Genomic DNA, 20,522 nt, shown 5'->3' with positions numbered 1-20,522 from the left:
CCTCACAGTTCTTTGTGCTTTCTTCCATGGTTTAGTTTCTATGAGACGGGGTCACTTATTTTGGCTACATGAACAAATAAAATAGATCAACACTGTATAGTTTTCTCAAGAGAATGTTTTCTTATCTCAATATAAGTAATTATGGCTATGATACACAGTGGAAACCGTCCCAGACAATGGCGCTCTTGCTATGTTTTCTTTGTCTAAATTGACTGATTTCTGTTCTTGAGGTCAGTCATCACATTAGCTGATGACATTTTTAGCCTTATAATTTGGAAATCATGGTCCCTAGTAATGCTACTTTAATGAAATATTAAAACGAGGTTTGGCCAAGCTGATTTTGAGAATTTCTAGCTTGGACAAGTGGGAGAAAGGAAATCTTGATAGAACCATATCAATGGAGAAGTCACTGCAACATGGGAGTCATTTTTTTTCTGTTAGGTTCAATTGTAGCACCGTGGAAATGCACTTCTCTAACAATGTAGGACAAGCTATATGCTATTGCAGAATTAAAAATACAGTGACTGCTGTGTAATTTTGCATTCCCGTTAACCCCAATGCATTTTGTTGAAAATTTGGCAACATTTTCCATAGTTTCTACTTTTACGTTAAGGTTTAATTAAAGTAAACACACCGCCTGTCAGTAATGGCAACAGGCAGTTTCTATTCATGTCATGTGACAGGAGGTACATGCGGATATGATGCTCTTTCCATCTAAGATACACTGGCAGAGAAATGCTATGTAATCTATTAGACTGTAAGAAGCGACGGGAGATTGGCGTGCTCCCTAACCTAACATTACGTCTATCCCTGGGTTGTTGTGCACATGCTCCTTTGCGTCGGCGTGTGTCATGACATTCGCATTTGTTGCTGAGTGTCATGAAGTCACTTTTTGGCATGAGATTCAAATTTCGTTGCCAATTCTTCTTTAAAAGGCCTTTCTTCCATTGCAACAGTGCCCAAGCTGGCTTCTGGTTACAGATCCTGTTCAAGCCTTGTATTTTTAGTGTGATTTCTTGGTATTTTGATCCCTGCCTGTCTGATTAAGATTCTTGCTGTCTGCCTTCAGGGCCAGATTTACATCATGGGGGTGCCCCTAGGCCCTCTGCCGTTAGTTACCCCTGTCCCTTCCCCTTTATTCATTTTCATCATCGGGACTGGAGCAATGGGGTTTGGCGCAAGGGAAATTTTAAAAACTATTGTATCTCTATTGTGGTTGGGCAGCATGCCGCCCCCTAAAATTCTGCTGCCCTAGGCCCGAGCCCAGGCCCAACCACACCCACATTGGTTCAAAAACACTGGGGATGCGCTGGAGATACAAACTCCATGAAAATTTGCACGAATAAAGGGGAGGGGACAGGGGCGACAAATGGCAGTGGGCCTAGGGGCGTCCGCTATGTAAATCCGGCCCTGCCCGAGCCTTGGTGGCCTTTCCACAAATCAGGGCCTGCCTGCCTTGACTCTTTTGCCTGTTCCTTGACAATGATTTTGCCTGATCCCTGTCAGTACTTCCCTTCACACACACACACACACTCTCTCTCTCTAGATTGCTCAGGTTCCTTGTTGGTTCCGCAGCAGAAAGCCCGGGGGCCCCAAAAGGGCGTCTGTGAAGACTGGAATTCGCAGTTCCCCTTTGCATAAAAGAGTTCCAGCTGCCATAGAGGTTCCTGACTGGCGAGTCGTTACATAGACTTACTGTTTTAGAGAAGTTTTGTCATTTGCACCATGTTTGTAAATGAGTTCTTTGTTTTTATTAAAGGAATTGTTCAGTATAAAAATAAAAACTGGATAAATAATTCTAATATAGTTAGTTAGCCAAAAATGTAATGTATAAAGGCTGGAATGACTGGATGTGTGTGTGTATTATGTATATGTTCTGTATATATTTCACTGAATAAAAAATCCTGCGCTGATTTCTTTATAGGATTTAAATAATTTTGCAAGCCACTATATATTTTTTTTTTTTTTTTTTTTTTTGTATTTCAAGAAAACTTTATTCATAAAGAATAAACAGGTTCACAATAGATATGCATTAAAGTGACATGTCAGACTGTCACTTAGGTTTGTAAGCTATCGAAATTTCAAGATCACTTTTCTCAAAATAAACACATGAAAGTTGAATTAGATATCGAAATAGTAAGGATGATAAGAAAAGGATGGGAAGAAAGTGGGGAAAAAAAGAAGGAGAAGGGGAGCTTGGAGGCAAAAATCTTGCAGATTAGTAATACATCACAGACTCTTATGTACATGTAGGTAAGAGATCCAGGGCTGCCAGGTCATTATAAAGTTATCTTTTTTCACTGCTAGGTATGAGGTCAATTCCTCCATAAGGTAAATATCCTTAACGTTATTGATCCATTCCTCAAAGGTCGGGGAAGCGACCTCTCTCCAGTGTCTCGGTATTAATATTTTTGCCGCTAGCAGTAATTGACTAAGCAAACTAGATTTGAAGGAATGTTCTGGGGTGTCAGTATGGGACAACAATAGTAATTGGGGTGTAAGATCTATCTGGTAACCTAGGATCTCCCGACATGCCATTTGTACATTATTCCAGAATACCTTTAACTTATCACAAAAAAACCAGAGATGAGATATCGTTCCCACTTCCTCATGACACCTCCAACATGTATTGTCTGGGATCAAGTGCATTTGAAATAATTTGACAGGCGTTCTATACTATTGCGACAATATCTTATACGAATTTTCTTGAAACCTGTTGTTTATGGAGCACTTTGCTAGCAGCCTGAAAATTTTTTCCCATTCACTCTCTGATATAATCAACTGTAGCTCGTGTTCCCAGGTTCTAGTAAAATGCGGCAACGTAGGATATTTCTTTTGTATTATCAATCTATAAAGCATTGATATTAAATGGTGTGGGACAGTTTTCCTATCACAAAGGGTTTCGAACTCTGTCAATAAACGTTTGGCTCGTTGGAGCATTGGGTTCAATTGCAGAAAATGTTGGATTTGACAATACCTCCAATGGTCCCTATCATCCCATGTACTTTCAGATTCCTTGATTACAGATTCAGAAGCTTCTGGTTTGAGGACATGTTTTAACTGTAAGTGTTGAACTCCAAAAGCTGATGCCATTCCCTTGTCCAGAATTCCTGGCATAAAATCCAGATTTTGACTCATAGCAGCTAATGGAGAAGGATAGGGGATGAGCCTATGCTTTTGGTTAAAATAAGACCAGAACGTTTCTAAGGCTAAAGTTTGAGGATTACCTTTCAGGTTTAAGGCCACATGTTTCCCTTTATTCCAGAGAATATTATTGACGGGGAATTTGGCTCCTTTATCTTCCAGACACTTCCATTGTTTTGTAGAGCGAGGGTTAGAATGTTCAACCAGTTTCGCTAACAGACAAGCCTGGTAGTACGAGTAAAAATCTGGGAGGCTTAGACCACCTCTTCCTTTAGGTTGATACAAGATAGACCTAACAATCCTGGGACGTTTATTGGCCCATACAAAGTTGCAAATAATAGTAGTCAGAGTCGAAGAGAACCCTTTAGGTATCAGAATAGGCAAGGATTGAAACAGGTATAAAATTTTTGGTAAAATCGACATTTTAACAATAGATATTCTACCCGTCCAAGTAAAATGGGTCTTATCCCATTCTTTTAACAAGGTGGATATAGTATCAACCATAGGTTTGTAGTTGTAGGCATACACTTTATCTAAGTCATTTGGTATATAGACACCCAGGTATTTGATTTTGTCCATTTGCCATTGGAATTTAAAGTTAGCTCTCAATTGGTGAATCGCAGATTGCTGCATATATATGGGGAGGGCTTCAGATTTGGTCATGTTAATCTTGTAATTTGAGAGCGCACCATATAACGCAAGCTCCTTAATAGCATTGGGCATCGAGATAAGTGGATTCGTTATAACTAAAAGCAGATCATCTGCAAATGCGGCAAGTTTATATACCTGTGTGTCTATGAGCATACCTGAGATATCTGGATTAGATCGCAATGCTATCAATAAATGTTCCATGCAGAGGACGTAGAGCAACGGGGATAATGGGCAGCCCTGGCGAGTGCCATTCCTTATATCAAACATATCCGAAAGAATGCCATTTAGCTTTATTTTGGCTGCCGGTGATGTGTACACGGCCATAATTTTATCCCTGAAGGGTTTCTCAATGCCAGTGCCTTCTAAAACTAATTTGAGAAATGTCCAGTTAACTCTATCGAACGCCTTCTCCGCATCAGTGGAAAGAAGCAGAGAAGGCGTTCGATGAACCTTCGCCCAATTAATCAAATTAAGGATTTTCATGGTGTTCTCTTTGCCCTCTCTACCCTTGACAAAACCTACTTGATCGTCATGAATCCACCTAGGGAGAAGTGGGTTAAGTCTCTGCGCTATAATTTTAGTATATAGTTTTAAATCAATATTCAGTAAGGATATAGGTCTATAACTGCCACAGCGAGTAATATCTTTACCTATCTTAGGGATGACTGTAATATAAGCTAGCAAGGCTTCTTTATTTAAGGGGTGGTTCTCATCAATCTCGTTTATAAAATTGAGGAAAAGGGGGGCCAGTTGAGCGGCGAAAACCTTATAAAACTTCCCGGTATAACCATCTGGCCCTGGAGATTTGTGTAGTTTTAAATTTCTGATAGCATTTAGTACTTCATATTGTTGGAACGGGGTACTCAGTTCCTTTAGGAGGGTTTCTTCAACGCCAGGCAAGGGATATTTTGCTATATAAGTTTTGATTTTAGCCTCTAGCGTTTCTTGAGTCATAGTTTGAGGGATGTTGTATAAATCTTGATAGTATTGTCTAAAAGTTTCGGCTATTTTTGTCGGTAGGATCTGTAAGTTACCTTTCTGATCATTGATTTTATGTATGTAAGATAGATTTTGTCTATGTTTTAGAGCATTAGCTAACAGCCTCCCTGATTTGTTGCCAAACTCATAATATTTTTGTTTAAGTTTAATCATTGCATGTTTGCTATAGACATTTAATAACTGCCTCAATTCTGTTCTTTTCGCCGTCAGAGTTTTAAGGTTATCTAGAGATGGGTTTTCAATGTGTTGGGCTTCTAACTGCTGTATTTGATGAAGTATACCATCAAGCGTGTTCTGTCTTTGTCTTTTAAGGCGCGCGCCATGCTTAATCAAAATACCTCTGACCAAACATTTCAACGCCTGCCATTTAGTTTGCTGTGAGGTGGCATCGTCTCTTACTCTGGGGATATATTCCTTAATAGCTTCCACGATTTCGTCCCTGCATTCAGTATTATCTAATAGATTATCATTAAGTCTCCAGTTCCAAGGTTCTTAGGTTTGGTAGGCACGTTAAGTACAATATGTACTGCCGCGTGGTCCGACCAAGTTATGCTATCCATGTCCGCTTTCACAAGCCAATGCAAGTAGTGTTGAGAGATAAAAACATAATCTAGACGAGAATAACTCTGTTGAGGGAATGAGAAGTGGGTAAATTGTTTAGCACTAGGATTGAGATATCTCCATGAGTCTATGACCCTAAGTCTTTGAAGTGATTTGGCAGATTGAGAAATGTTTTTAGGAGTTAGCAGGGATTGCCCTTTGGACGTGTCTAGTTTGGGATTCAGTGTCATATTGAGATCTCCTCCCAAGATCAGTATCCCTTCCGAAAAAATAGAAATCTTTGTACTTAGTTTGGTCAAGTATTGCGCCTGACCATGGTTAGGAAGATAGACACTACCGATCGTACAGCCACTATATATTTTTATGTGCATTGAAGTTAAATAAAACCAGTGGTTTGTAATATACAGTAGGTCTCCATCCTCTCTGTGAGTTCTTTCAGAATGGAAATCACTCATTTGAGCTCATAAATCAGATTTACGCCACAAGAATATAATATGTTCCTTATGCTACCTTGTGCCTTTCCATGTGCCTGGAACATGGGGCCCAATAATACTGGGGCTTCTCCCAGTTTCCCAGTTATACATTGATGTATGCTGCCATATAATCAACCAACTGCTTTTTGTTTAAATTTGATTATGTCTCCTGTTTTTCTAGGTGTTGGCCATGAACACATCCCTAACTGGGTTTGGATCTCTGCAGCAATTGGCAACTTTTTGGCTTATGCACTAGGTATTATATTATAATAATGAAAACTGTAATAATTGGCATACCCAAGCAACTCTTCTCTAGCAGTTTTCTAGCAGGCTGTGAAAACCCACACATGAATATATATGCCCACGTATTTATTTAAACTACTAGTATTTATTTTAAAAAAAAAAAACAGTGCCATAAAAAAATTGCAAATTTCAATAGATGTGAATTGTTTTTAAATACCTTTATAACAGGTATGGATGATTAAAAAAAATAAAAGAATTTGGGCTTCATACATTATTTGAAAAAAAATTTCATTATATAGCTTTTTATATCTGAGTGACAGGTTCCCTTTACAACATTTGAAATTTTGAGCTTAATTGAAAATTAATAGAACAATGTGATTCTCTCCTGTGTAAAAGTTATTTTCCATGAAAAAAAGTCACTGCAATACTCTGACGGGATTTTTAACCCTGACCGATCAACATCTGGCCAGATATGGATCGGGGAAGCCCATCAGAGGGCCCCATACACGGGCCAATAAGTCGGCAGCTTTTATTGGCCCGTGTATGGCCAACTTTAGAGTGATGCATCCTCAAGTTTTCCCAGGAAAGATCAACTCTAGATAGATTATCAGAGGATGAAGTAGTGAGACACTACCGATTAAGTAGGGCAACAATTTATGGCCTTTATGAGGAGCTGAAGCCTTACCTACAGCCACTAACACACAGAAGCCATGCTGTCCCTGGCATGGTGAGCTCCCTTCATTTATTTGCAAATGGCAGTTTCCAGAAAGTTGGAGGGATATATGTTTCACAGCCTACATTTTTACAGTGTCTTGGGCAGGTTCTGAATGCACTACGTTCTGTGTCTGAGAATTATATCAAGTTTCCCAGGAATAGGAATGACTGAAATACTGTACAAAAAAATCCTGAATGTCTTAGGTGCTTTAGATTGCACTTATAATGTGTGACAATTTTGCATGGTTTAAAATAACGCACAAAATATTGTATGCTATAAAATACAGCACACAGCTCAGCGGGAAAAAATTGCTTCTTAAGTCAGATAAGTGAACTTTTAGTGAATCGATTGTAAATTCTAAGGATATAAGAAGTGATGCAAATTTTAATACATGCTAAAAATACTTTTACGACCTTTTGTGAATTGGCCCAATTGTGTATTAGCCCATCCCATGGGACTCCCACATCCCACACCCAGATACTGTCCACATGACAGGCACAAGTTGCCCTGATAAAAACATTTTATCTAATACCAGCTTTCTACAGCATGTCACATGCTCAACTACTGGAACTATTCTGTACACCCATTCAGCACACCAGGTCTGGACTGAGGTTCAGAATATGCCATGGCATTTTAAATACACAGCGGCCCAATCATACCCACACACAGGCCCATGAATTGTGCTTTTCTATCATTCAGGATGACAAATATATGCTTTGTGTTCTGATCTTCTATAGAATAAAGACTGAATCCTCTCCCTTGTCTTACAGATTCTATTGACGGGAAACATGCCAGAAGGACTCAGTCCAGCAGTCCATTGGGGGAGTTATTTGACCATGGCTTGGACAGCTGGGCAGCGTCAATCTTTCCATTATCTTTGTTCTCCATTTTTGGATGTGATTCCGGTGAAGCCGGACTAACCACAAGGACCATGTATTCAGTATCTTGCATTGTCTTGTTCACCTTTATGCTCTCACACTGGGAGAAATACAACACTGGGGTGCTCTTCCTTCCATGGGCATATGATATAAGCCAAGTGGTGAGTTTGAACTAGTATTTTTATTAATTTTAATATTTTATTTATCCACCAAACAAGTAGTATCGTTATAGGCATACATATGTAGATTATTCTCAAACCATCTACAGTATACCATCACATTACTTGCACGTATGCGGTTATATGTATTAGAGAGCAGTGTTTTTCAGACTTTTTAGGTTGAAGCCCAATTTGTGGCTCAGTGCCGGAGGCTCAAGGCTTAAAGAAGGACAAAACATGAAAACACAGAGGTGACAATTTATTTAGTACCACCCTAGTGAATCCAATTGCTTATCGTCTGTCCAGGGGCTGGTGAACCTCTTCCGTAAAATACATACTTGCCGGGGGAATCCTATTGCACTCAGCCATTCTTTGTCTTCTTCCCGGGTGTCTCTTGCAGCAGTTCAAGCTGGGTGCATATTCAGTACAGTCATTTCCATCAGGACTAGGCTGTGCAAACACCCTGACAAGTAGAATGCAAAACATGACTGAGTGCAGTTAGGTACCTCTAGGCTAGTATGTTTTTTTATGGAAGAGGTACAACAGCTCATGGACAGAAGGTTAGATTTGGTTCACCCGGGTGGTACTCAATAAATAGGTGCAGCACTCTTCAATAAAGTATTTCTGTCTGTGCATGTTTCCACCACTTTCCACCACACTTTGCCACCCTTTGTGATACTTTGCAGTCACAAATTCACTACGCTAATTCACTAAAATGCAAAGTTGTGTCTCAGCAGCTGAATGCTGGCAAATTTTAGCTAGAGTTACTTCGGCAGTGTGAGAATTTCATGGCGAATTTTCCCTAGCATTAATTTCTGCCTAGCGAAACTTCATTAGTCCTCTTATGCTTAGGTCAATTGGAATAGAGCAGGTACATTAAAGTCGTGTGTACGTCTTTATGAGAGATGTTGGTGCAAATGCTTGAAGTGGCCACTTTTTATTTCAAATGTCCAAGGAACCAGAATAAAGACAGAAGAGATCCTATAATGCCCTACACATGAGCCCACCCTAAAACAAATGTGGCATGTCCCTCAAATATCTGGAAAAAAATGTTAAAACAAAAATCTTTAATAGTTTGGACTTTTCAAGGCAATCCCGGTTTACAAAATGAAAAGTCGCCAGCATTTTTTTACAACTTTAATGAATTTCCGGCATACGGGATTTGATGTCACTGACATAAAATTGAGGAAGATGTAGCTTTGTTTTATCTGTTTGTCTGGTCTGAAGTGGAGATGTAAACTAGATGAAAGAGGTAACGTTCAGTAAACTTTGCATTTTAGTGAATTTGTGGATTAACAAACGTTCGCCAGAGAGAAAAGTTGCCTGCCGATAGGGTACAAAACTGCAAACATACCATATTTAATTAATCCTTGGGCTGTCATCTCAGCAGCCCTCAGGCAGAACTGCTGTGCCAGTGCAGCCATTAAACACAGGAAATAATATCGCATTGATAAGTAATGATTCAAAAAGGAATTAATATAAATTGCAAAAGTGCTCAGAATGCCAATTGAGAATATTTCCTTTAATTTCTCTGGAGGGTTTATGCACCCTGTAACCTAATAAAATGCATACTGTTGAAATTAAAGGCAAAATAATATTACCAGAATAAAGTAAAAGGTAACAGCATGTGGGAAAGATATTTCATTGAGGTTATTGGAGAGAATAGTGATATGTTGGAAAAGGAAGGCTGAGCTCTAGCTAGAATGAATCACAGGATAAAAATGCTGCAGCATGTATTATTGGGTAATATAGGTGGCATATTTTCACTTTATTTATTGTGTTTTTTCCAACAAATACATACATTGTCTATTCATATACTTCTCTAAGTAGTAATATCTAGCATGAAATATAAATCTACCAAAAAAAAATTGTTATCTCCCAGGGTAGTTACTACTAAAGATAGTCCTAGACAATGTAGGCTTTATGTTTTGGTCTTAGATAACCAAAGTTTATATGCATTCCGTATTATTCTTTTCTCTCTCAGACTTCTTGGCGCTGCTTTTTCATATTCTAAGTTTAGTTACTTCTTTTTGTACTTGGTAGATATTTGGAACGTCCTTTTTTTCCAATTCCTAGCAGGAGTTTACAGGTATTTAAGACTTGGTCAGCATTTCCAGGCTCTTATTTGAAAGTTTGTCATGTAGGTTTAACAGCATTGCTTCAGGAGATAGTGGAATATTTTGTTGAGTGACCTCTGTAATCAACGATCTTGCATCTAGCCAGAAACTTTGAATAGAATCACAATTCCACCAGATGTGTAGCATATTTCCCATATTTTTGTTGCATCTCCAGCATAGATTTGAAGCTTCGGGATACATTTTTGCTATCCATAAAGGTGTTAGGTACCAGTTATATAGGATTTTGTAACAATTCTCCTGATGAGTGACACGTTTAGTGAACAATTGTGGTTTGCCTTTTGCCATTCCTTTATATTGCCTGCGTCTTATGTCTTGTACCACAGATCACGGCCTCTTGGCTTTTACAAAAATCATGTCCTGTACCTATTTCCCCATCCCACATGGAAGATTATTTTCCCAACTGCTTGCTTTTCATTGCTGCAAATGAAATTAGTTCAAATATGTTGTTTGCCTGCTGTGATCAAAGCATGGGAATACAGAGATTTCAGCTCCCAAGGCAACACTAGTTTATTTCAGTGCCCAGGCAGTGAACGTTTCATCGAGATTTCAAAGTGACTCGTGCTCATCTGTGTTTTCACTGCAAGTAGAACAACTGTTGAATCCAAAGCCAATCTGAGCATAGGTTAATCTGTATCAGGGGTGCCTAAAAGGTAGATGAGATCTACCAGTAGACCTTTAGCTGGTGATCAGTAGATCTCAAGACACTGTCAACATACAGCTTGACTAAATCACCCTCCTATTCTTTTCATTCAGATATTTATTATATTAAGGTTACATAAGAAATGGTTTTGTTAAATATAGCAATATACATTTTCTCAAAAATCAATATTTAAGTAATATTGTCCATGTAACAGAATGCTAACAATGCTTTTATGGATGTCGATCATAATGGGACGTAGAAACAGGAATCACTGGCACTCGAAGGCAGGTGCAAGCAGGGACAAGACCGTGCGTGTTTATTTAGCAGAAAGTGCAATGTTTTGGGGTTAAACCCCTTTGTCAAGCAGCCCTTCAGTTTTGTAGATCATAATGGGACAACATCACTTATAGTAGATCTCACATTAGTAAAGTATGGGCACTCCTGATCTATATGAAGCTATACACTGTGTAAAAATTGTGTAGCACTGAGTTTAGTGACACCCACCAATTGGCAAAACTGAACTACGACTGCTACTGAAAGCTGTTCTAGAATGTTAGGATTGCAGTTCTTAAAGGGGTGGTTCACCTTTGGGATAATGTTTGTTATGATACAGAGAGTGATATTCTGAGACAATTTGCAATTGGTTTTTTCATTTTTTATTATTTAAGGTTTTTGAATTACTTAATTTTTATTCAGCATCTTTTCAATTGGCATTTTAAGCAATCTGGTTGCTAGGGTCCAAATTACCCAAGCAACCATGCACTGATTTGAATAAGAGACTGGAATGAGAATAGGAGAGGGCCTGAATAGAAAGATTAGTAATAAAATTGTACTTTTTATTAGTAAAAAAAGTAGCAATAACAAAACATTTGTAGCCTTATAGAGCATTTGCCTTTTAGGAGTCAGCGATGCCCATTTACAAGCTGCAGAGAGTCAGAAGAAAAAGGCAAACAACTGTAAAAATAAATAATGAAAACCAAGTGAAAAGTTGCATAGCATTGGCCATTCTATGACATAATAAAAGCTACCACCCCTTTAACAGTTCTAGCATTCCAAGTTTGACACCCCACAGCAACATCTCACTGTATTGAAAATGAGCCAATATTGCAGTTTGAATCTGCGTAATATTAAACAGACTATAGTCTGACAAGGACTATAGGGACTATAGGGGTTATTTAATAAAAGGTATAGGTTGGCTGTAGCTTTTGCCTACAAACATTCCCCCAGTGCATTTTCCACAAAGCACATTAACCCCTACATTTCCTTGTCCTGCTGCTTTATTGTATCCTCCACCTATTCATGGTCTCACTTTATTCACTGTCCTCTTTTACCCTTTCCCTTTTCATTCTGCTGCGTTACCCCCACACTCACCTTTTCATCTGCCTCACTCAATTCTCTCTCCTCGTTTACCCTTACATGTCTCATTCTGCTGAGTTATCTCCACACTCACCTTTCCGTCTCTAATAACTCTCTCTGCCTCCCTCTATTCACTCTCCTCTTTTATCCTTTCCTTTCTTATTCTGCTGAGTTACCCCTACACTCACCTCTCTGTCTAATAACTCTCTGCCTCACTCTATTCACTCTCTTCTTTTAAACCATTTCCCTTCTCATTCTGCTGAGTTACCCCCACGCTCACCTCTCTGTCTCTAATAACTCTCTGCCTCACTCTATTCACTGTCTTTTTTACCCTTTCCCTTCTCATTCTGCTGAGTTACCCCCACACTCACCTCTCTGTCTCTAATAAACCTCTGCCTCACTCTATATATCTGTATAGATAGAAATATCTATAATATTATAATATATATTTTTACACCTCATCCCCTCTCCTGCTCCTGTCCTGTATCCAGCTCATTGTTTTTTTAATGACTCATCTATCTTTAAACCCTTCTGCCACTCTGGGATCAAAGCAGCTTTCCCCTAGTAAATTGAAATAGAATGTATAAACATAGATTCTGTGCTAGTGACATTTTATTGTGCACAACCTCTTCCTGCTGTTGTTACTCTACTTTACGTACAGTAGAACCCCCATTTTGCATTTTTCAGGGGACCATAAAAAATGGTGTACAGTCAAGGAAATGTATTATGCATTATATATTGGTGAGACCACAAAACATGGTATAACATATGGAAACAAACTTAAAATTAGGGTAAGTAAAACGGAGGCTTCAGTGTATGTATCCATCTGTAACTGGAACTCTAGAGGGAATAACATTTTATAAACTGCTGGCTAGTAATTGTGCTAAGAAAGTAGAAAATACCAAGTGCTGTCCTGGCAGACAAGGAGTTTGTCACTCAGAATGGCAATTAGTATGTACAATACTTACTAATTGATATATTTATAGAAAAGCTGTTGTTAGGTTTGTGTGGAAACCAAAATATGGGTTCAAGTAATTTGTGTAATATGTTTTGTTCCTTGCCCCCCCTGGAAAATTTTCTGTGGACTGCCCATGTTCATGAGGTGTCATAGGTTGCCCCACCACAGCTGTGTTTTACATCTCACATTGGATTTGCAGTTTGTTGTGTGGCAACGTCCCAGATGCAAGTGCTGATTGAATCAGTAATACAGGGCAGCGAAAGGCTGTGAATTTGTGCATCAAATAACTTACATCTGGAACCTTTGAAACTGTCTTTACTTAATATGGCCAAATATGTCAAACAAGTGTAGGGACCTACAGGATCTGTTAGGCTACTATAGATATAAATCCCTACCTTTCTTTACTCCTTTGTTATTAGGCATTAGCTTTGTAACAGTTCGTTTAGTACACCATTAGTTATTGGTCAAAGGGTGTAATACCATTTCCTGCCACACTGCTATATAGTGTGTGTAGGGAGTGACCTCTTCCTCTTTGGCTCCTGGTGTCTGTGCTGCTAGGTGTTTCCCATTGAGCGTGGGATCACCAAGGCCCCAGTAAAGCCATTCGCCCCAAAGGGACCTGTACCTTTGGAGATTAAGTCAGGGACCAGGAAACCCTGTGAACGAGCTATCATTAGGGCAGATCTTTAATAGACTCTCTAGGAGAGTGAGATAGTCAGCTTTATATAGCATGAGCAGCTGTATGCTCCATCAAGGATAGTAGCAGGGAGTAGCTTTCCAAAGGCTTCTTGTTTGCCTTTAGTGCAGGGACTCAGTGGATAGGGTAATAGGCTTTAGACTTCATCTCCCTAACTATATCTGTTGTCTGGGAATTGATGTACACTTGACTACTATGCCTTATAGGAGTCTTCATTGTGCTGTATCATCTTCTGCTATCCTCACTCCTCTGTGATATGCTACACCTTCATCAATCCTGCGTGAGTAAACCTGTGGTCACTTGCAATTGCATTTGTTATAATAAACCATCTGTTATTTCACCATCAATAACTTCCTGGCATCCAATCAATCCATTTTTATATGCAGTAGCTTGTGTTATGTAGTTTTACTGGCGAAGGCCCTGACCCTGTTGTGCAAGTCGCATTTAGCCAATGCTTTATCATGCTAGTGGGTATTTGTCTAAATACAGTGAAATAGGTGTTACATTTGGTGCCCAATGTCGGGCTAATTTTCCTAACATCAGGTTGTGCTACTGTGCTCTTACAATTTTGTCCTGACAGGCTGCCGGACTCGATAGGCAAAAGGCTGCCTGCATGCATTTTTTCATAATTTATGAATTTTTCGTACCATCACTATTAAGCCGTGGGTTCGGGCTTGGAGGTTCATCCCAAATTCACGATTTTGCCTGCGCCATAGCAAATCTTCGCATTGCGAGATTTCGCTGGCACCATTCAAGAGGCTGGTTAACTGCTGTTCTCCGTGCGGGCATTGTTGTTGGGCGGGGCCTTTCACCTCCATAAGGGAAACCCTAGGGCCCTTTGTCTTGCCCTCAGCACCTTCAGCCAGTCTCTCATCTCCCCTTCTATTGCCTGATGTTGCAGCTGCGACTGTAACAACTTCCACTGCAGGCACATCATCCAAGCAGCCTCCGGTTACCAGCTGCGCCACAACCTCATCCACCTCTGCCTCTCAACCTCAAGGCAGGATGAGTCAAGAAGTGACTTCTATCCATAAGAATGGTGTGGCTGCAACTCCTTCTGTTCAGAAGTCATCTGCTACACATGGTAGGGGTCGCGGAAGCGTCCCTTCCACCGTCTTCCAACCCAAAGCACATTCCCAGATTAGTGGTGCTGTTACCTCCACTTCCTGTTCCTCTGAGGGGGCAGTGTGGAATCAATCCAGCTCCCCGAGCCGGATTGGGCGGAGATGGATTTTGGACCTTTACCTACTTCATCATTGTCCTCAGCGGAGGCAAGTAGGTAGTTTTCATCATCACCATCCTCTCGGGAGGAGCCAAGATTTTTCTTCCCAGAGCAACTGCCTTCTAAAGATTATCCTCCAGACACCTCCTTTTGGGTCTCCCCTGGGCGTGCTGACCCCACCGTCTCCAGGATCCAATGCATCATAAAAATCAAGGTGTATGACCAGTGGGGCTACTTCATGCCTTATGCTCCTGAATGGGTCTACGACGAGATGGAGAAGCATCTGGATGAGTGGATATACGGGGAGCTGATTAGGATGGAAGGTATCGGTGCTGGAGGGCTCTTTCACAGTAATGCTGACAAGAGGGAGCGTGACTTAAACTTCCTAAGTAACATCGTCCATGAGTGGTGGTACGGCCGTACCATTCTCAAGCATTCTGTGAAGAGTTGCGGTACATTTCATGAGGAAAAGCATTTCAGCCTCAGTGAGCCAATCCCTAATGGGGGCCGCATGGAAAAGCCGCACCCCAATTATTACTTATCGCATGAGGATACACGGCCCAGATCATGCCTAGGAAGAGAGATCCACAAGCCGTCCAAAGGGGAGGCGTGAATTTAATTCCTCCAGGTGTATGGGACCCACCTCTGAGATAATCCTTTACAGTTCTCTATGGGCTCCATCCCAAGTTGAGACACCTAGAGTTGCTGTTGTTGTTGTTTCTTCACATTGATGCCCCATTGTTTGGGCCTTCATCAAATATTTTTTGTTTCACTATTTTCCATTTCTGGACTTATGGACATTGTCCGGAGTTATTGTTCTGTAAATAGTTGGGTTCATGAGAAAAGGACTGCTGAGCCCCCACCATAACCCTTCTACCTCTAACTACTTGCTGAGTAGCAACTTTATCATCTGCATTTCTACCCCAAGTGACTGTCATATCTTTGGACACTTGGGTGGGGGGGGGTGTGATGCTGAATACATTTTTGGGTTTGGTGGGATATTCTGAACCAACTATGGGAAAATGTGTGATGCCTATTGTGCCTTTTAAAAGTGATAACATTTTCTTTTCAGAGAGAAGCCTATGCTTGGACCTCCTGATGTGCATGGGATGGTTCAAGTATCATAAGTCAGGTGCCTGAGTGATCTAACATAGACACTCATGAAAATGTAATAAAGTTTATATGCAATTGAAACCATTTTTTTGCACCTAGCTTATCTTACAGTATTGCATTTTGCGTTTACTGTTTTTCCTTCCACAGTGTCCATTGTCACCCAGGTATTCCTCAGGAGAGGATACCCGAAGTTGATGTGATATGGTATGTCTTTTGCACTAATTTTCAAAAATGTTTTTGAGATTTTGTGTATATTTTTGCACCATTGTCGGGACGAAATGGGTTTTCCCTCGGGTGTATGTAGGGACCTACAGGATCTGTTAGGCTCCTATAGAGTTAAATCCCTACCTTTCTTTAATCCTTTGTTATTAGGCATTAGCCTTGTAACAGTTCAGTTTAGTACACCATTAGTTATTGATCAAAGGGTGTAATACCATTTCAGGGACCAGGAAACTCTGTGAACGCGTTTAGCTATCATTAGGGCAGATCTTTAATAGACTCTCTATGAGAGTGAGATAGTCAGCTTTAGGGCTAGTCCACACGAGGAGATTCAGGGAGATTTTGTCGCCTGGCGACTAATCGCCTCGTCTTTTGAGCAACTATCTCCCTGAACTGCCTCAGCGTTTTTCCCCATAGGCTACAATGAAAAGTCGCCTGCACTAATGCACACGCAGCGATGCGTTTTCAATAGTTGCCCAAAGTTGCCTCAGTGAGGCAATTTCAGGCGACTATATAGCATGAACAGCTGTGTGCTCTATCAAGGATAGTAGCAGGGAGTAGCTTCCCAAAGGCTTCTTGTTTGCCTTTAGTGCAGGGACTCAGTGGATAGGGTGTTAGGTTTTAGACTTCGTCTCCCTAACTACTCCACTGGTGATCCCGATCCCCACAGAGGTATATCTGTCTTCTGGGAATTCATGTACACTTGACTACTATGCTTTATGGGAGTGACAGTCTTCATTGTGCTGTATCATCTTCTGCTATCCTCCCTCCTCTGTGATATGCTACACCTGCATCAACTCCTGCGTGAGTAAACCTGTGGTCACTTGCAATTGCATTTGTTATAATAAACCATCTGTTATTTCACCATCAAGAACCTCCTGGCGTCCAATCAATCCATTTTTATATGCAGTAGCTTGTGTTATGTAGTTATACTACATCTTAAAGGGATAGCTTCCACCCGGCGAAGGCCCTGACAATTTTGTGCAAGTCGCATGTAGCCAATATATTTTTATCATGCTACTGGGTATTTGTCTAAATACAGCCAAATAGGTGCTACACAAGAGTTAGATTACAACATCACAGTATAAAGTAGCAAGTAGCAGAATAGATATGTTACAAACGTATACAAATCAAAAGATGGGAGGTCATGCCCAACACCACTCCCCAGCCAAACAGACTCACATATACTGCAGACTAGAGGATGAAATTTAGTTCAGCAAAGTCCATAGTATAGATATAGATCAAGTAGTGCCATAAGCAGCCACACTATACTCTATAGTTTTCTCACTGGCGATTTACAGTAATGCCAATAGAAAGGTAACGTTATCCAAATCTGAGAAATGTGCTAGATATATCTCATAGCACATGTAGAAAATCGTGATTTCTCCGTTTTTCTCAGTTTTTCTCAGTTTATTTCTCCGGTCAATTTTCACAAGCACGAAGTTTGCAGATATATATTTTTCTGACATTTTCGTAGGCTGATAAATAAATTTACTAACACAGCTCAAGAAAATCCAGTGCTAGAACTCTTCTATAATAGAATTCTATTTGAAGTCCAAAAATAGCTGACTTCATGCATCTTTCCACAGTCACCAGACTTCAAACCACTGAATGTCTTTGAGGACAGGTGCAACAAGCCAAAAAGGTCCACGCTCGCAGGTCTTATGTAGAAAGAATTAGGTCATTTTATTAGTGGAGACTGATGTTTCAGCTACAACAGTAGCCTTTCCACAATTACAGCATAATTGTGGCCACAATACATGAAGATACATCTGCCAGAATTGCAGGAGATGTATTAAAACACATTGTAGTTGTTCATGTGCTTCCTGATGCACTCAATGTCAAAATTAATCAAAAAATGTCTGTGCGCAATTCTTTAGATGAATCAATTAACACACCAGAAGCTACTGACACTTTTGAGGGTGGGAGTAGCTTCCGGGTTGCTCTGTGATACAAGTTCCTATAATTAATGTGTTTTTTTTTTTTTTTGCACAACTACTGTGTGTCCACAACTGCACTTACATGTCATAAATGACCTCTTTAAATCTGTAGCTTGTGCACATCTACCACTAAATTAAAGTACAGGTGTGGGACTTGTTATCCAGAATGCTCGGGACCTTTCTGTAATTTGGATCTCCATATCTTAAGTCTACTAGGAATGCATGTAAACATTAAATAAACTCAATATGATTAGTTATATCTTAGTTGGGATCATGTGCAAGGTACAGTTTTATTATTACGCATAAAGTATTTTTAAAAAAAATTTGATTATTTGAATAAAATGGAGTCTATGGGAGATGGCCTTTTCAGAATTCGGAGCTTTCTGGATAACGGGTTTCCGGATAACGGATCCCATACTTGTATTTGTAAGATGCTGACGTTTGGCTAGAAACACTTTCCATAAGAGAGTATGTTAGTATGTATATCAATTAGTATGTATATCCCTTTAGTGTTAATATACTGACTAATTTTATTTCTCTCTCTTTTCAGTCACTGACAACGGTCTATATTTTGACAGCCATAGTGGGAGTTGATGCTTATCACAAATCTTTGTTCCTCAATTTCTATATGACTGAGATTTTAATAACATTACTTACAGGTATGTTTAAATTGCTTCTTAATATATGTGAGTGTTGAAAAATAACCAGCCTTGTTATGGAGGGACAGCATCCTCCCACAATAGCCATGTAGAGAAATTACCAGAACAACAGAGGAGGTGCAAGTGGAGAAACCCCTGCTAGTTTATTGCATATACTGCAACATTTCTGGGGAACGCCCCTTTATCATATAATATAAGTGGTATAAAGACAAGAAATTAGCAAAAACATTAATTAGACAATAATAACCTCAATGAGTAATACAATAAGAATAAAAATATAAATATCAAAAATGATTAAAAATAAATGAAGCCAACTTCCAAAGAAAAGTGAAAAACCATTTTAGATACACCTATTCTCCAAACCAGTGAGCACATTCGTTTATAAAAAAAAGTGAACGTTCCTGTTATATGCAACAAAAATTCCAAGTGTGTTGCAAATCAAAGTGCTTCAGTTAGAATGCATGGTTGCTATGGAATATTTGATATAGCAACATGATAGCATGCACTGTCACTTTTAGACAGACATGTGAGTGACACCTAGTGGATAGATAAGTGGAATACGCTTTAATATGTTTGGTATTTTAATTATTTAAATTAACTCTATTGAAGCATGAATTAACTGATTGTTTGATCTCATTTTGGTGCCATTTTCACAGCAGTTATGGGTATTTAAGAGTTGCACAAGTCACTATGGCCAACTGGCCAGTGTTTTAAATGCCTAGGCAGTAACATACCTCCAGTTTTAGAATAGGCTTCAAATGTATTGTTCTTACTGCTTATTATTACTCATCTTTCTAATCAGACCTCTCCTATTCATATTACAGTCTCTTATTCAAATGAATGCATGGTTGCTAAGTTATTATGACCCTAGCTACCAGATTGCCAATATTGCAAACTGGAAAACTGCTGAATAGAAAGCTAAATAACTCAAAAACCACAAATAATAAAAAAAAGTGAAAACCAATTGCAAGTTGTCTCAGAATATCACACTCTACATCATAATCAAAGTTAATTCGAAGTTGAACAACCCCTTTAAAGACTTAGGGTAGGGTATTGTAAGTAATGAGTCAGTGTTTGCAGATGACACAAAACTATGTTATTAATTTGATCCAGGTTTGGGTCTTGATATTCTGACAATCTTGGTGGCTAAGTGGCAGATGAGAATCAATCTTTATGCACCTGGAATGTACAAATATTAAGGATGCACTGAATCCACTATTTTGGATTCGGCTAAACCCCCGAATCCATTGCGAAAGATTCCACCGAATACCGTACCAAATACGATTACTAATTTGCATATGCAAATTAAGGGTGGGAAGGGAAAAACATTTTGTACTTCCTTTACACGATTTCTCTCTCCGCCCCTAATTTGCATATGCTAATTAGGGTTAGGATTCGGTTCGGCCGTGCAGAAGGATTTGGCTGAATCCGAAAAATGTCGAATCCTGGCCAAATCACGAACCGAATCCTGGATTCGGTGCATCCCTAAAAAATATGCAAGCCACTTATATCCTTACTGACTGTGCTAGGCTTTTAGCTTTAGCTTTAAGGAGTTGGATGGCTTTTTTAGCAAGGAAAAACACATGGTTATTGAAAATATCTCTAAAGGGATAGGTCCAACTGACAGCTTGCAAATTAGAGAGGCTTCGGGTGAGGTTTTTTATTGCCTTCCTCTAGATCAGCTAGCAGTTAGGCAGTTTTATATAGTTTCTCTATTAGAGAGCAAGATTATCAATCTTTCGCTTAAAGTGACTCAAG

The 20,522-nt window shown here is 39.6% G+C and overlaps 1 protein-coding gene across 2 annotated transcripts in view; it reads left to right on the top strand.

Annotated features, from left to right (window-relative positions):
• Positions 1 to 20,522, top strand: part of LOC108719241 (ethanolaminephosphotransferase 1) — a 41,526-nt gene that overhangs the window by 10,569 nt on the left and 10,435 nt on the right. For both annotated transcript variants that reach the window (XM_041566417.1, XM_018267978.2), the window contains exons 4-6: positions 6,010 to 6,084; positions 7,557 to 7,825; positions 18,656 to 18,764. In XM_041566417.1, coding sequence (XP_041422351.1) covers positions 6,010 to 6,084; positions 7,557 to 7,825; positions 18,656 to 18,764 — 453 coding nt within the window. The remainder of the gene's footprint in view (positions 1 to 6,009; positions 6,085 to 7,556; positions 7,826 to 18,655; positions 18,765 to 20,522) is intronic.

This window comes from Xenopus laevis, chromosome 6L (assembly GCF_017654675.1).
Source record: "Xenopus laevis strain J_2021 chromosome 6L, Xenopus_laevis_v10.1, whole genome shotgun sequence".
Taxonomy (NCBI): domain Eukaryota; kingdom Metazoa; phylum Chordata; class Amphibia; order Anura; family Pipidae; genus Xenopus; species Xenopus laevis.
This window is presented reverse-complemented; position numbering and strand designations above follow the sequence as displayed.